This window comes from Ixodes scapularis, unplaced genomic scaffold (genome assembly GCF_016920785.2).
Source record: "Ixodes scapularis isolate PalLabHiFi unplaced genomic scaffold, ASM1692078v2 PGA_scaffold13__105_contigs__length_92229423, whole genome shotgun sequence".
Taxonomy (NCBI): domain Eukaryota; kingdom Metazoa; phylum Arthropoda; class Arachnida; order Ixodida; family Ixodidae; genus Ixodes; species Ixodes scapularis.
The window spans coordinates 31,184,343-31,201,455 of NW_024609839.1; the positions used below are offsets into that span (position 1 = coordinate 31,184,343).

Here is a 17,113-nt window from a genome sequence, read left to right on the forward strand (position 1 = left end):
GCCGCGACAGTTCCGCATATTGAAGAATCGACTCCGCCAGCCTTGTTTACGTTGTTCGTATCGCCCGCTGGCGCTACCGAACCGTCTGTGACCCGCCGCGATGCGTCCCTTGACGGGCTTTTGAAACACCAAAGATCGAGACTAAAAAAAAAAAGAAAATAACACTGCGGCGTCGTGGCGGAGTTGTCTCGGATGTAACCCTGTTCCTGTCAGCATGTCCACGATGAAGCTGTCTCCACACGACAGGAAGGAACTGGACAAGTTCATCCGCTTTTTGGCGTTCAAATCCGTCCAGGTCATCGTGCAGTCGCGGTTGGGCGAAAAGCAGAAAACCAAGTCCAAGCCGTTTTCAACGGTCTCCGACTGGGTGAGCTGTCTGGTAATTTTTTTTTTTTTTTTTCGGTCTCTGTTTGATATCGGCAAGTCTGGATTGCTCGCGCTATCGGGCATGATCGGTCTCAATAGTGGTGCTCGGAACAACACAGGGCACTATCTTATCGAAGTTATGCGTTCCCCTTGCACCTGAATAGGTGTTGAAAATAGATGAAAAACACCCGGCGTGTTTTTCATCACGCTTCGGTGTCAAGCTTAAAAACACTTTTAGCGTTGTTTCGCCTTTCTTTTTATGTTGCTTTACTGCTGTTTTTGTTGGCACTGTGATTCGGGTAGTAGTACACGCTTGCCGTTTTGTGCGGGGGTGGTGGCATTCATTCCGACAAGTTTCATTTCGTTTTATTTTATTGACGTTTTTGTTCGCTTCGAGGTCTACGATCCTACAGCTCGCTGCAAGGCTATCGTGCTCGGAAGGACAGCGTCCAGGTAGCAGAGACCGATAGCTCGACAACAAAAGTAGCTTTTATTTTTTTTTCTCTCTTTCTTTTTAGCATGGTGATAAGAGTTACTGCACATACCTACTCTCTTCTTTGCTTTTTTTTTTTTTTTTTCGTATGGGGGAGAATGTTGGCGTTAGAAAGGGGGACATCAGACCCCAGTGTGATTATTTCAAAAAAGGTGGACTAAAATGCCTACGACACAGCGAACACATTCTTAACAAGTTTCCGGAAATTCTCTTTGGAAGTGCTTGCATCAGCTTTCTTTGTTGCACGCTGTGCCAGGGTTTACAAGTCATGAGTGTACTATTGCAGCCAATATGAGCTAAAACGCTGCTCCGTGTGGCGAGCGGTACTATCAGAGCCGCTTGTCTGGTTTTTCTGCAATCTGATGCACGCTGCTACTAAGAGAGCTCCCCTTCAGCACTCGTGGCGCCACACTACACTTTCATGTCGTCTGCCAGTGAGGAAGTGGAAGCAACATTCCTTTGTTTAATCAAACCATAAAACCTATACATGACACAACATAAATATATCGCAAACTTTCTCGAAACAATTTCTGCAGAGCCCTGACTTGTGATCACGCAAAAATCAGTCCAGTTTCTTGTTTCCTTTATTGGGTTGGCGGATTCACCGCATAGGCAGCAAAGATAAAGGCGTGGTGCCTGACAAGGCCTCTGTTCCCTGAAGTTCACCAGCTCAGGATAGTTGCATAATAACACCTCTACAAAATATTAATCAGCAATTCTACTAAACAATGAGTTGCTCAAACAGACGTGTCTCTCTGTATTCGCCAGAGACGTATTAGAAAAAAGTTTGATAGTGCTAATATGTGCGTCAGGCATCTGGACATTAAAATGCATTGACAAAGGGAAATAATATAAAAAAGGTGGTTAGCGACTGAATCACATAATTCACGCTTACAGAGATGAAGATCTACCTGGGAAGGCACAATACGAAAGGCATTCTCGAGCCGCAGGCGGCAAGGGGAGCCGCTAGCACGTCACAGCGGTATTGCTGAACCCTTCTAATTAAAACGGGAGCTTTGAGAAAACCCAGCGATTGAGGCAAAGGACAGTCCTGCCACAGTTGAGATCTGCTGTCTCAGTAGCAGACGTGATGGATGAAGAAAGAATAAACAATTAAAACAGGGACAACACAACCACATCTTCCCTGTTTTAATTGTTTATTCTTTCTTCATCCATGACTTAAACCAACACGCTCTTCTACCATGCAGTAGCAAACGACAGGGAAGTGCAGAGACTGGCACAGCTAGCATCCGAGTGGAGTTGTCCTGGCCTTTTTTAAGTTATTTCATTTTTAATGTTGGGTGCTAGCCCATATTTTCAGACTGTAGGTCTGTATGGGCAACAACGAAAAAATTAATTTGAAGACACAAATACAGTGTGTGCAATATGTAAAACAGAAGGGGAGACAATTGAGCACATACTTCTAAAATGCAAAGGACTTATTCCTGCCCTTCCTGAAGGGGCGACAGATGTAGCCGGATCCCTGCGCTTCGCCAGAGAAGATGGAAGGGTGGATTATACAGCAAATCATGTTTCCGAACAGACCGGAGCTCCCCTAGCAGTGGCACACCATTTGTGCCGCGCATGTGCGATGGGGTGCGGTCAAGAAGCACGGCTTCCTGCATCAACAAAACCATTGGAATGTGATGTTGTCGGTGTGAGACCCCGTGTTCCTTTTCGCGTTGAATTTGTTGATACAATCTTTTCCTAGTAATGTCTTACTACTTTAGTGGCCTGAGCGAAATTAATAAGGCTCATTACAGTGCAAAAATTTACATAAATATTATGATCTGTGCCGAGGCATTCTGCGTGAACGCCGCAGAATGGACGCTAAAGCCTGATTCACATGGTGATATTTTGCTCGCTATTCTCAGTCACGACGTTGCTCGGGCTGCGAAAGCATGGATGGTAGGTGCAATGCATGACGTCATTGCCGAAAATCGCAAGCAGGATCAAACCAAGTGAATTCAGCATAACGAGTCAGTGATGGTCACTGGTAACAATAATCAACATCTCCTTGTATTTGAAAAACACGAAAGAATAAAACATGTAGGTACAGTGACAGAGAGTACAGTTCTTTCAACTAGCGACCAACATTTAATGGTCAGATCGTCTTTACCAACCCACTCGTAAGTTCATTCTCTTACCTCCTTGTATCTACTGTCTACTTACCCAAAAAAATTTTTAAACTTAAAAAGTATTTTGAGGCTTCCACTCCATATCGCAATTACTGGCCCACCGTTTGGTCTATGAGCTGCTGTCGTTTGAACGAGCAGATGACAGTTTAAATGTAAACATTTTGGCAGAACTCTGCCTGGGGGGTTAGGTAAGCAATATGAAAGGGGTAGTTAGTAGACTCTAACCAATTTCTTCATCATGCCCGACGTTTCAAAGCCAGCTCGGAATATACAGCATATGCAGAACAGAGCCGTATATGGGGAGAGTTTGGTCAGTCTATGATATCGCCGCCGTAACGCTTTCCTCCCAAGTGAGCCAATCAGCACACGGCGTAGAGCGAGAAGCATGAGCGCATGCGCGTGAACTCTCGGCTGCTCCCACCTGAGTGGGGAGGGCCGCCCTCTTCGATCATTCTCCCGGCGGAATGCATGGAATCAGCATCTAAATCTCGATTATTGCCTTTTATATGGCTGGCTCTGGAGAGAAAATGACATTCTGTTATTCCTCGCTGGGTTAAAAAGCTAATAAATGAAGATTTTTCGGCGTATGGCCACATACTTTTATTCAGGCGAAAAAGAAGTCGGCCCGAAGCAGACGACGCGTAGCCTCAGCAGTGCTCTTCTCCGACAGTGTTGCTAAAAAATGGCGGTCGTCTCCTCCCTGCTCCCTTCTTTCTCTCTCGCTCCTTCGGCGCTCTCCTCCCTTTCATTTACTTTTCTCCTCTCCGGCGCCTTCGTCGCCACATTCACTGGCCAAACTCTCCCAATATACGGCTCTGGTGCAGAATACACACAGCAACCTGAACCGATCCATCAGACTTTTGCCAAGCAGCCGTACAGTGAAACCCGTTTAATGAACCCATGTACAGCGAAGTATTGTTGATATCGAACTCACGGAAAGTTTAAATGAAAATGCATGTAAAAAGTACCTTGTATAACGAACAACATATTGACTATAGCAAACTCCCCCCCCCCCCGGGAAGGCTTCCAAAAACGTGCAAACCTTCGTCTTTTAGCCTGTCCCTTTCCCCCCCAAAAAAGTAGGAAAGATAGAATATTCCAAACGCTCAAGTTGCAAACTTGAGCGAAGAGAAGCGAATCAGGAGGGGGGGAGAAAGCTAAATAAATAATCTGTACCCACGCACAGAAAAAAAAAATTCATCCCAAAACCGTTGCCCACGAAGAGAAGCGATTCAGAAGGGGAGATAAGCTGAAAACACAAACTGCATGCATGGGGGGGAAAAAAAAAAGAAACACCCTTTTTAGCGTTGTTACAAGGTGGAAGCGAAGAGATGAGAAAGAAAGAGAAGCTCTCGCCTTACAACGAACGCATCGTGGAAGTTTGTTATAAATAGTTCTTGCTATATCAAATTACTTGCTATATCGAACTGATTGTAGTGTTTCCTGCTGTTCGTTATTAGCGGGTTTGACTGTGTACACAGGCTGCAATGCATCACAAAAATAGAAGAAAACAAAACTGACAGAAAGAAGATCACTATGAAAGATTGCAACCTTTAGGCCTACACACAATCACCCGTAAACGAGGAGCCGACCTGGCTTCAAAACGTGGGGCACAATAAAGAAATTTGTTACAGTCTATTAATTACCGTTTCAGATGACAGTTTGGACAAGCAGACTGCCATTTTTGAATATGAAGATGCACTGAACGTGATCCGCGGGTGGTCCAGACAACTTGACGGTTGTCCCTCATTCATGTTGGAACAAAAATAAATCTGACGACCACAAGTATCTGTGAATTCAACCCAGAGTGCTTCCCGTACAAGCAATCGTGGTCTGACAGTGTCCGGTTTTCCCTTTTCACGGCATTATCCACGTTCATGGACAAGCGAGCAGACAGAAAACACTTGAAAACTGATATCCACACCTTTCCCAGCTCTCTTGGTACAGCCCCAGTCGCAGAGTTTTGATGAGAAGGCAGGTTTGGGTCTGGTTTCTTCCAAAACAACGCAGGAATTCCCATCCTGCATGGCGACTTCCGCACACACTCCCAGAGCGGCAGTGCGCCCAAAGTGCCACGATTGCGACGTGGCGTAACAGAGTTGAGTTGGTGTATAGTATAGGGTGTCCCAACCAGACCTTCCGCTGTAAAACGAGCCAAAGAAATTGGTGTCTACATATAGAAGGCAAAATATTCCACCAAATGTGTGCTGAGCAGGTCAGTCTTACCGTGCGAAATTTCAAGGCGTACTATCTTTCTGTAAAAACTGAGAGCAAAATACTTGCCAAAGTCAATGTTGGGTGCCTTCGCAGACGACCAAGTTAGCGATGCTAATTACTTGTGGCGCCATCTGACGATAGGTGCAGCGAGCAGACAACAGGGTGCGTCGTCTGCTTGCTGCGCCTATCGAGCGATGGTGCCACAAGTCATTAGTGTCGCTAACTCTCATCTGCAAACGTGCCCTACATTGGCTTTGGCAAGTGCTTTGCTCTAATCTTTTTGCAGGAAGATAACTATGGCTTGAAATTTCACACGGTAAAACTGACCTACTCAGTGCTTATTTGGTATAAATTTTAGCTTTCTATGTGCAAGCGCCGATTTTTCAGGCTCTTATTACAGCGGAAGGTCTGCATGCGGCACCCTAGAGGGAAGAGGCAGCAAAGAGGGTAGCTTGGAGTGGTGGTGGAATTATCTAGGGAAAATCGAACGACATAAAACTAACTCAGCTGGGGAACAGTTGGGACAGAGAAAAATTGCGACTCCCTTCTGCGTGGCTCCGAATTAATCAAATGAGAAGGAAAGTTAGGAAGCATCGAAAGACAAAATTTGGTGGAGCCGAGATTTGATCTTCAGATCTCTTCATTACCGGTGAAGTATGCTAACCACTGCACTACCCCACTTTGTCTTTGGGTCTTTCATATCTGTCTTGCAAATGCACCGAAACAAAGCATATTTAGTCGGAGGTGTTCTGGAGTCGCATGCTGCTGCGTGGAATGCAATGCAACATTTTTTGGCATCTGGTTCGTACTCCAGAGCTTTTCTATTGTTTGTCCTGCCGCATGTATATGCATGCTTTCTTGTTTATCGGTATTGAAAAACTCGACATCTGCAGGAGCCATATGGCTCGTTTTTATTGTCTTTTCGCGTCGCTCATCTGCATATTTTGACTGCTTGGGTTGAGGCATATTTATTGGGGGGATTTGGGGCCTCAGTGGGTGTTTATTCGCAAGAAGAATTCCGTGTTGCTGATAGATTGTTGCCATTGGTGCTCAAGCCATCCGAGGAATATAAAAAAATAAGTTGTATATCCTTGCCAAATAAAAGGCAAATCTTTTGTCGATTAAAGTCAGTTCCGAGATGGAGATTTAAGTGTTATAAAATTTTTTTTTCCCTTTTTCATTCAGCATTCCGTCAAGGCCTTAAAGGTGCACTAAAGACGTTTCTGAGATTGTCGATTCTTGGTGATAACTTGTCTTACGGGCTCCAAGCATCCTAGAAATCTGAGGCGGCTTGCGATTGGCTGACGCGTGCATGTCGTCACGCCGCTAGCGCTTCCGCTGAATTCTGTGCTCCAGATTTTTCCGCTCGGAAAGGCGCACAAACTTCGGTCACTTTTTTGGTAGGGGAATAGACGTCGCACAGATATAATTTCTTGATTTTTGGGATGCTAAGATACCACAGAATGAATTATCGCCAAGAACAGACAATACCAGGAATGTCTTTAGTGCACCTCTAAGGCATTACAGAGGGGTAGAGCAGGAAAGAAAATTGGGACAGTAACAAAATACAAATTAAGCACAATTGACCAGATATATATATATTAGGGCTGGGAGTCGATTAAGACTCTTAACCCGATTAATCGCCATACTTTAATTGATTAATTATTCACTCTCTTCATTTTTACGCAAAATATATAAGAAAGCAAAAAAAATTGTTCTTTTGGTTTTGTTTATTATGTGACAAACGGCGCAATATACAATTTTGATTTAGAATCATCCTCGATGTGCTGGTGAGAACAGTTCATAAGACACTCACACAGTCCCCGCTGCATTAAGCGGACACTCGAATGGCGTTAGAGTGGACGGGACACCTGTAACCTTCTGCAATTGTCTGTGGTTACAAATTTCGCACCTACAGTCTTCCTTGGACTAAAAGTTCACCTAAGGTTCGCCCTTCACAGAGATGTACTGCTCCACGTCTGCATGGTGTTGAATTTTTTACTTTCTTTTCGTTCGTCAAATTTTTACCAATTAATCGATTAAAAATATTAATCACGATTAAAGCTTTAATCGATTAATCAGTAGGTTAACCGATCAATTGCCCAACCCTAAGATATATATATATTAATGGCAGTTTTGAAGAGCTCTGTGTCTGATTGTGACAAGTGTCTTGGGAAAGCGGTTCCAGTCCTGGGACATATGGGGGACAAAAGACGAACGAAACGTCAAGATCGAACTTGGGATGCCAACTTTGTGCTGATGATTCAAGGCGAGAAGAATCACAAAGAGGGTGGGTGATCAGTTTGTTACGTAGGGTAGCATTAGCAAACTAAATTTCATAAAATAAAGAAAGGCAACCAGTTCTTTGACGGAAGGACAAGGGGGGGGCAGTGGCAGAGTAGTTTTTATGGTGGTGAGGTTTGCATTGGTGGTGGTAGTTTGTAAAAATAAAGAGAGTAGATTTGTTTTGATTGACTTCCAGAGTGGCTTGTCCGCGATGCCAGACAGAGATCTTTGTAAAGGATTAACATGAGTGAAACAGGTGCCAAGAGAAAAGTGTGCTTAAGGTGACCTAACATGCGATTAGCTTTAGTGGTTATTTGCTGAGTGTTTTTTTTTTATGAAAGGTTGGAAGTTATGTGAACACCTAGATATTTGCATGAAGTTACTAACTCTAAATGAGCCTGATTGAGGTATGAAGTTACCAACTCTAAATGAGGTAGTAATTACCGGTTTCATAAGACCGGCACAACACACACCTATACTTGCATTTGTTAGCGGTGAGCTTCGTAGACCATTAGTCACACCACCGGGGGACAGTGTTGATGTCAGAGTTAATTACGCGTGTACTACAATGATTTGGTTTCTCACAGTAAATCACAGTTGTCAGCAAGCAGACATTAGATGAGGAGATATTTGTTGGAAGGTCGTTAAATAAAAGCATCAGTCCTAAAAGAGATTTGTGGAAAACCCTGGAAGCAAGAGAGACAGAAGATTGACTGTTATTGACAGCAACGAATTGTGACCGGTGGGCTAGAAAAGATGGAATCCATGAAAGAATGTCTGCATAAGCTTGGAAAGTTTATGAAGCAGAAGTTTGTGCGAGACTGTCATACGGTTGCATAGGAGCTTCTTGTAACTCTGCAGGAAGTATTTTTTGCTTGGATTTCCACTCGCTTGGCAAGGTGTTTAATTAAATTCCGCTCAATTCATTTATTTTCCCCCATCATACATACGGGTGATGGAGACTGAAAAAAAAAGCTGCAGAAGTGCAGCTTGACAAAGTCCTTGCCCCCTTGGCAGATCAGCCGACAGGAAAAAATAATACTAAATGAAAAAAACTGAAGAAAAGATCAGTGCTATGCACGGGACAATTTGAAAAATTCTTTTGTGCATAGCACTGATTTTACAGTTCCAATGCCCTCTTTGTTAATATCCTTCCATATGTTGGGTCGAACGGGTCAACGAGTTTAGGACCTCTTAGTCGCGTTAATTTTTACCCATAACAAGCTCGACTATTTGAAGGCAGACTCCAAATACATGCTCATAATTGCACGATCCCCGTAGGAAAACACGCACAACACTCAACAATCGGACATGAATCTGGCAACCGGAACCCGCCATCTCGTTCGTTTTTGTTTACCTCAAAAAAGGGGTCTATAAGGGCAGTTGCACGGCCATGCTAAAAAATGGCGTCGTCTGCTGGGAGGCAAAAGAGGGGGAAGAGAAGCCGGCCTGTGGACGGAAGGTTTGCACTAACTTTCCATACGCTTCCTTGCCCCTCCCGCAGTTCAACCTGGACATTCCCGACATCCCCGAGATCACGGAGGAGGTGCGGCGGGCACTGGGCAGCCAGATCCCCGAGGCGGGGGGGCCGAGCCTGTGCACGGAGATCTCGCTGCAGACGGTGGAGGGGGACTCCCTGGTGCTGGAGACGTGGCAGCTGTCTGGGAGCGAGGCGTGCGACGCGTCGGTGCGCGTCATCTACACGGTGTACAACCGGATGAGTCTGCTGCTCAAGTCGCTGGTGGCCGTCACCCGGGTCACCCCGGCGTACAAGCTGTCCCTGCGGCAGGGGCCCGACTCCTACGTCGTCTGCTACCGGGTGTACATGGGGGAGCCCCAGGTGGGTGGCCCCCGAGTGTCTCGATGAGAAATCCCAGAGATGTCTTCCTTGAGCGAGTAGCACTTTATCCAATGGCAAGGTGCCTTTAGTAGACCCGGTATGATTGAACTGATAGTCTTACTATCGTTAACGCAAGAGCGAGAGCCTCGGTCGATGCCCGTTGCTCCGGTGCCTGGGCCGGCTTCCCAATGCCGAACACGTGTCTGCAGGAGCAGCAGCTGGGGGAGGGGAGCCAGAAGGTGCAGGTGGGGCAAGTGGGCACGCCGACGGGCACCCTGTCCTTGCGCGTGCACTACCGCACCAAGCTGGCCATCTCGCCCCAGCGGGCCATGTCCCAGGGGAACCCCATGATGCTCAAGAGCGACTACTTCAAGCCCGACCTCAGTCCCAAGGGGCTGAGGGCGCTCGCCCGACGCGGGTAAGCCTTTGCTTTGCGCTTCGAGTTATGGTGCATACTTTGGGTGTGTTTTAAGTACCGGATGTTTGGGAGAAAAGAAAACCATGTTGTTGGTGAATGTCCCTTTTAGTGTTAAAAGAATTTGCAGTTGGTACTTTTTATGTTGGTTATCTCGGCACAAGTGAGAAAAAACGCACCACCTTCCCCCGAAAAACTGCTATTCCTTCGCGTAATCGCAAAGTAAGAAGCAAATCATTTGCCTATCTGCAGCTGCTTGTGGCAGTTACGGGACCTATGGTGTTCCGTCACTGTGGTACATACGGAAGTCAACAACACCTGTCCCCCTCCGCTTCTACCCTCGCCGTGAGGCCCGTGGCGAACCACCTTTTGTATCGATCTCTCGCTGCGACCTTCGGCAAGGCTAGTCCTTGAAAAGTCAACAACTGCAGAGGGAGCGGCTGGGGGCTCTGAAGACATAAACCAACAAGAAACCAGGTGGTCCCCAAAAGTGTCGCTCGAAAAACGCCACGAGAGTGGAGGGGCAGCTTCGATTTGTTTCGCTTTTTAAAATAAAAACTAGAGTGCGCGAGAAAAATTTGTTTCCTGTTCTTCGTTTCATAGGTGACACAGGTTCATTCCCGCAATTAATTAGCCAAAGTTGGAAAATGGTTGCACCGCCTCTTTAACTTCAGCCGCCCAAATGCAGTGCCAGCTTTCTGTGCCGGATGCCAAAGTTTCAGCGGCTTTTATCTAATTCAAATTTATAAGTGGTTTACGGAAATTTTCAGCGAAGAAATTGGGTTTGGCGGAGTCCATCAGTTCATGGAGATGAATGGCGCACTACCGAAAACATGCCCCATTTTCTCAATGAAAACTTTTTTTGAAAATTACTTATAACTTTTCAATTAGATAAGGCTAGTTCTGAAACTTTTCTGGTTCCATCCACTAGCTATACATTTGGGTGGGGGCAGAGCGTTTGGTGATGCAGAAATTATTTCTGCAGCAAGAAAAACAAGGTTTTCTTATCTCAGAAACACACGGTACTTGAATGCATTTCGCAATCGCCTACTTGTACCTTTGTTGGGTGTATTTTTGGCACTTCCCAAGTGCCGAAAATACGCTAGATGGCTTTCAAGTTTAGTTAAGAAGTTCGACCTGTGACGACTTCAGTTCAGTTTGTTTTCTCCAACACTGCGATTTTGTTCTGCACCCCGCAGAAGCGACATGATGGCAGACGGCACAAGACGCAGTGACAAAGACTCGTCTGCCTCTGGCGAGGTGGCAAAGCGACAGTGCACCACCGCTGGTCACAACGGCTGTTCCAATGGGTTGGTGCCTTTCTGTGCACTCGTGTCTTTCCCTCGTTCCGCGTCCCGTAACATGGCAGACCGCTTCAAGTTCCCAGCCATGCCTAAGAAAGCCTCTTTAGAAACCAGTGGCCTATTGCAAGTCGTCTGCCGAGGATCGTCTCAACAAGAGACACGACCTCCGTACTGGGAAGCCAGGATGCGACATTTGACGCACCAGAATTCCGGCACAGATCGCGTTTCTTGATTCCAACACGGTGGCTTTGCATTTTCCGAGGCTCGCTCCACTTCCCTCGGTGATTCACCCTCCCAACGCTCCGCAGGAAAAAGGCTCGTCAGCAATTCATTAAAGGTTTATGTTGCGATCGTGTAGATAGAGCAGCTGGGCTTCACTAAGAACCAGCTTACAGTAATCTCATATTGGCACGGACGGATGGACGAGTGGGGTTGAGCGCTTTGAAGCAGGTGACGGCTCGCGTGTTTCAACACTGACTTAGTGGTTGCGCCATCTGGTTTTAGTGAATGGAAGCTTTGGATGTTGAGATAGAAAATGCTAACAAAAAAGGGCAGGTGGAGCATTTTATTCCACCCCAGTTCGCGCTTTCCACTTTTCCCCCACTTCCTTCTCTCCCCCTTTACCCCATACACCATTGCCTATTTCCTCCTCCCCCAGGGTGAGGAGGATCTTCTGCCTTGCAGAATCTCGTGTCGTCGACCAACCCCTCGCATTTTTTTTTTAAATATTTTTTGCCTCCTTTGTTTTATTGAGAACCGAAAAAATTGCCTAGTTTTTGCCATCCAACGTGCTCCGTGCCCTGCGCCGTGCATTGGCCGAGCTTGCGTGCTCCAGGCGCACGAGGCGTTGTCTAAGGTAGGCAGCTTGCGCTGGAGGCAGGGCAACTGAAGCGCCTCCCTGCTATTCTCATTTTGTGAATGACTGCAGCCACTACCACCTACGCTCGTCGTCGCATCAAGAAAAGAAGTGCCAAGTAGTTCTAGCAAGATTTTGTCGTTGAAGGAAGAAACTATATTTTTACGTTTAAAACGCGTACATCTCGACGAAATGTCACGAAGCTAATATAGGGCGCACGTATGTACATCCTAAGTCGTTGCGCGAAGGTGGAGATTAGTAACGTTCCGCGACCGGCCGGAATTTTTATTTGTTGCGGTTCTGGAGTTTACCACAAACACAGATGGCAAGGCCCACGCCATTTTCTGCAGGCGTTGACGCTTGCAGCGTCGACGCCAAGACGAATTCGTCTCCGACTTCATTGAGCTTCAGCGCGCTTGGGGCAGGTTTTGAGGACCCACCGACGACGACGTTGTGCGCGTGTTTAGTATTCTTGGGCGATGTCGCCAGTGCCCGCCGTAGCTTCGGGGCTTCTGCGCGTTTGGTGACCCTGACGGCGGCCTCTTCTCCCTCTAGGCACGGGGGTCTAGAAGAAGACTTTGTAGAGCTGCACCAGGGGGCGTTTGCACCGGAGCGCCGTGACAGCGGTGCTGGCGAAGGCCAGTGCGAGCTCCCCGAGCCGGCGTTCATGTCGCTGCTGAGCCAGGAGCCCCCGGGTGGAGACCCGCCGGAGGCGGACGAGGAGGACTGCGACGGGGAGCTGGGGGAGACCCTGGTGGAGCCCAAGGAGGTCCTGCTGCCTGTGGACGACTTCGTCCTCGTGGAGCTGGTAGGTCTGCTCGCTCAGGTCAGTGTAGGGCCGTTCGAACGTGGTACGAGCTGGCCACGGCATTCCTTGCGCCGCAAAACGAGCCAGAAAAATTGTCGCCTGCACATAGGAAGCTCGAACTTTCGCCCAATGTGTATTTGGGTAGTGGATTTTGCCTCGTGAAATTTCGAGGTCTAGTTCTCTTCGCGTAAACAGTGGGACCAACAAACTTGCCGAAGTTGGTGGTGGGCGTGTTTGCAGACGAGTCGGTTAGCGACGAACGTAACTTGTGTTGTGGGGGGGGGGGGGGGGGGGGGGGGGTCCATCTCACGGTAAGTGCGGCTAACAAAGAACAGAGTGCGTTATTCACTCGCTATTGGGAGATGGCGCCAAGTTACATTTTTCGTTGACTCTGCCATCTGAAAACGCATTTGCTGTTGACTTTGGCAAGTTTGTTGGTCTCATATTTTATGGGAAGAGAACTATGCAATGCACATTAAATGCACCATGTGCAGGCACCGATTTTGGAATTTGTTTTACAATGTAAGGAACACCCTGGCCACCCTTTACTGTCCAAGCTATAGTGTGCACTCAGTCTGCAAAAACAAATTTTGAAAAAAGAAAAAAGAGGGGGGTTTGGATACAAGAGCTTTTCCGAAAACTTTCTTTCAAAGTGTGTTTTAAAGAATATGTTGGATGTACCGCAAAGCATTTTATTGTTTAAAACACATTTAAACTATTTTTTTATAAAAAGCTTTAATTCACTTTCTTTTTGTATCATCAAGTGTGCAGTGTAAAATTATCGCCCTCTAAGCATTGATGTTGGAGGAGACAAATGAGAAGCCCTTGGGAATCTGTATAAATTAATTATCTAACAGTTAATCAATTATCCAATGACTAAAATAGCTTGCCCAAGAACACGACGAATCTGTTAGTAAAGCTAGTTTCGAGTATGCATTTCTATGTCTTCCTAATAAACTAAAACCGTTTAGTAGCCCTTCGAGATGACCGCCGTGGGACCGGAGCTTGTAAGAGCAAACGCGGAACGTTGGACCTCACGCTCCGTTGTCCCTGCGTTCTCGTTCCAGAAACCCCCCTTCGCGGAAGACGGGGACCCCGGCTCGGACCTGGGGGCCTTCTTCCAGGAGTGCCAGAGCGCCCCGATGCTCCAATCCTACTCCTACGAACCCACGTTAGAGGAGCAGGTCAACGAGATCAACGCCACCCTCGCCGCACTCGAGGCCAGCCTACCCGAGCTGGACGAGTTCGTCGAGTCCATCTGTCGAAGCGACTCGTTGAAGTGAGCCGTCCGGAGCCGGTCTGCACCGAACGCGCGCAAGAGCCGCCGGAACATCCGCCGGACCGACGGCGCAGCCACAACTACGGCGTCCGGAACGTGCCTCCGACCGGTGCGCTTGCTGCGTCCCGACCGCGTCGCACAAGCGTCGCGCCGTCCGACGTTGCGATCTTGACGGTAACACGCACAAGCGGGACGGGACGCCAGACATGCCGGTCTAAGAGGCATTCCGGGCAGCGCAGCACGAGGCGAGCGGCGTGGGAGAGACCGTCGGACCGACCGTGCGAGAGACTCTGGCTCGTTTGCTAGCGTGGACTCCGAGTGATAGTACAAAGTGCCGAAGTGTTCCAGGGTCGAAGACTCGAACCGAGGTTTGACGGAAAGTGGCTGCGGCGTCCAAAAGCGGCAACGTCGCTTCGTTTTTGCGTTTCACCGTCGACGTTTGTTATTGGAGTGGTGCAACTGTTAAGTAGTCTATCGCGCGGTTTTGGGCGCTAGTTTTTCCTGAAATGAGCGGCACGTGTGAGCAGACGGGGAGGAAGTACTGTGGTCGCTGAAAGGACGAGAATGGCTGGGAGGTCCTTCTGTTGTCCCGCCTCCGGCAGGAGCTCCCCGCCTTCGATGGTGCCTCGGCGTTTCGTGAGCCTTGAGCCGAAGCTGTCAATCGAAGCAGTAACGTAGGCAACGAGTGGTGTAATGGAGGCCGGGCATCCAAAATAGATCATCTGCCATACTCCTCTCCTGAGTAGCTATAAAAACAGAATAATAAATGTAGTAGGCAAATGACATTTTGAAAGTTAGAGCATGCGCGATCGCGTGGACCCAGGACTCTAAAGGAAAGGCAGTTTAGTATTCACCTGTGCCAGGGTGTTTTACCCAACGAGGTTGAGGGGCTAGAGCGATAAACTGGTGTCCCAATCACCAGGCAAAAGTGACCCTCACTTTGCTGCCGCCATGTTGTACAATTTTGACCATGAGACACGTGACCGTACCAAATCCTGAAGCTTTTACACAAAACTGAGCCAAGCTTTGTATTGTGATTGCTGTAAAAATCATGATAAACTATTTTTTCGATACTGTTAGCCCCAGATATCGGTGTCTAGCTCCGATAAACACCTAAGATACAGCACCGTGGCTGACGGCATCAAGCGGAGGCATTGCAAACCTGCCCAAGTTTTCGTCGTAAAAGCACATTTTGGACTTTAAACAAACAAAACATAACTTATCTCGTCGGCACAGTTATTAAAAATCAATAAGCAATTATTTGTGCGCGGTACTTCGTTAAAATCTAGATGCAAAACTATAAGGTCACGTGTCTATAGTGGTAAAAAATGTGCAACATGGCGTCGGCCAATTGGGGGTCACTTTCAGCTGCCAGTTTATCGCTCTAAGGCCCTCTACCTCATTGGTTTTACTAGACCTATTTTTTCTAGAGCTAAAGAAGGTCAAGTTTTTGGTTTTGTGGAATTTATTCTGCTGAGGATAGAACAAGAATAATTATGCCTGGTTGGTGAAATTGCTGAAATTTCAAGAGAGCCTTTCTGAACTGGAAGTTTTGGACAAAAGTTAATTTGGCATTGGTACAGGAGCATAGATGGGCAATTTTATCGATGAAGCTTGCCACTAGCATATACAGGATGTCACAAAAAAAAAAAAATTTACAGGGTCTTTTTCACCGCAAAAATAAACTAGGCATCGCCAAACGCTCATTCTTTCCCCAATGTAGCGCTAGGGGTCACAACCACCCGTTTGCGGTTTCTGGTGCCATAGAGCCCCGTGTATTCAAAAACTCCGTCGGCCGCCATTTACCCATTGAAATTTTCAGAAAATCACTTATAACTTTTGATTAAGGTATCGGATCGGGCTGAAAATTTGGCATCTGGTTGTGACCTAGAGCGCTACCTTTGGGCGGAGAATGAGCGCTCGGCGACGCCTAGTTTATTTTTGCGGTAAAAAAAAAAAACTAAATGTTTTTTGTGACACTCTGTAGATTGCTTTGTAGTCAAAGTCACTATTCTTCACTCCAAACTTTCTTTGCTCATAAAATTTCAATGCTCTAAATGCAGTGCCTACTGGTATCTGTACAAGTTAGTTTTCGCTACATTTGTTCAATGATATGTGCATTCATTTTATGCAGGGCTGGCGCTCGGATATACGCGAAACTCTGTTGAATCATTTTGCAGTTGATTATTTAGTATGAAGCGCCCATTGTAAAAGTTTCTGCCATTTTGGACGGCATCGAGCCACTTCAGAAGTCAAACTGGAGGGAGAAATAGGAGTACAGAGCAGTGCTACCACCAGAAGCCAATGTGGACAGACGTCTGTTACTGTTATTCCCACTGCTTGTCGTTTGTGCGGAGTTTCGGTGTCACAAGCATGGTGACAAGTGGACAGCTCTGGTGTTTCAACGAGCATCTCTGCTGTAAGGGCAAACAATGCTGCTCCTGCTGCAGTTTGCGTTGAAAGCCGCTACTACTCTTTCAACTTGTTGCGTTACCCTGCAAATTTACCCTCGTGTAAATAAATTGGCCAAAGCACAACTGGATCCTTCGTTCCCTGAAACAGCGTCATTTTCTCTCATTGATCTATAACAATAACCCACATTTTTGTCTTGATAGTTGTGCACAGTATTTACCAAAGGTACAGGGGAAGGAGTGACTCGAGCAAGAAGGAACAATCCTTTGGAGATTAGCCTGCCGCCGGAATTTGCCTAAATTCATACAAAAGCGGCTTTCCTCTCCCGCGCATAGCTTCCACATCTTGGACGAAGCTTTGGTCATGTGGACACAAGCCTGTGGCTGAAGTAGAGTTTCTGTAAAGACTCCAGAGTTGCGCGTCCGTTTTCCACGTGCAGCCGCGCCACTATCCGCCGAGGTCCGATCACGTGAGGAGCCGGATCAAGTGCTGCGCAGGGAAGTAGACGTTGCACGCGTCCCGGCGAACGTTCCCTCGCTTTTGAGCGCGCCGCCAGCGCCGCGCGCCTCAAACGCGCGGTGCCGCTATTCGCCGAATTTAGTCACGTGACGTTTTCTTGAGCAGCGCCCCTCGCGAGCACAACCGAATATTTTTAGGTCGCGTTTCGATTGCCTGTTCTTGCACTTCCTACCATTGCTA

General features: G+C 47.2%; 1 protein-coding gene across 4 annotated transcripts; it reads left to right on the plus strand.

Moving 5' to 3' along the window:
* Nucleotides 1-214: 214 nt before the first annotated feature.
* On the plus strand, nt 215-16,561 carry LOC115326880 (autophagy-related protein 13). 4 transcript variants are annotated; one of them, XM_029987818.4, is made up of 6 exons: nt 215-379; nt 9,005-9,340; nt 9,550-9,758; nt 10,955-11,065; nt 12,471-12,741; nt 13,791-16,561. In XM_029987818.4, the coding sequence occupies exons 1-6, from the start codon at nt 215-217 to the stop codon at nt 14,004-14,006; spliced, it is 1,308 nt and encodes a 435-aa protein (XP_029843678.2). In that variant the 3' UTR covers nt 14,007-16,561. The 4 variants fall into 4 exon arrangements, with proteins under 4 accessions (XP_029843678.2, XP_029843680.2, XP_029843679.2 ...); XM_029987820.4 differs by having other exon boundaries at nt 12,471-12,723; XM_029987819.4 differs by having other exon boundaries at nt 215-367.
* The last annotated feature ends 552 nt before the right edge of the window (nt 16,562-17,113 follow it).

Coding starts and splice junctions, on each gene's coding strand:
- LOC115326880 (XM_029987818.4), top strand. CDS start 215: ATGTCCACGATGAAGCTGTCTCCACACGACAGGAAGGAACTGGACAAG. Junction 380..9,004: donor CCGACTGGGTGAGCTGTCTG/GTAATTTTTTTT, acceptor CCCCTCCCGCAG/TTCAACCTGGACATTCCCGA. Junction 9,341..9,549: donor TGTACATGGGGGAGCCCCAG/GTGGGTGGCCCC, acceptor ACGTGTCTGCAG/GAGCAGCAGCTGGGGGAGGG.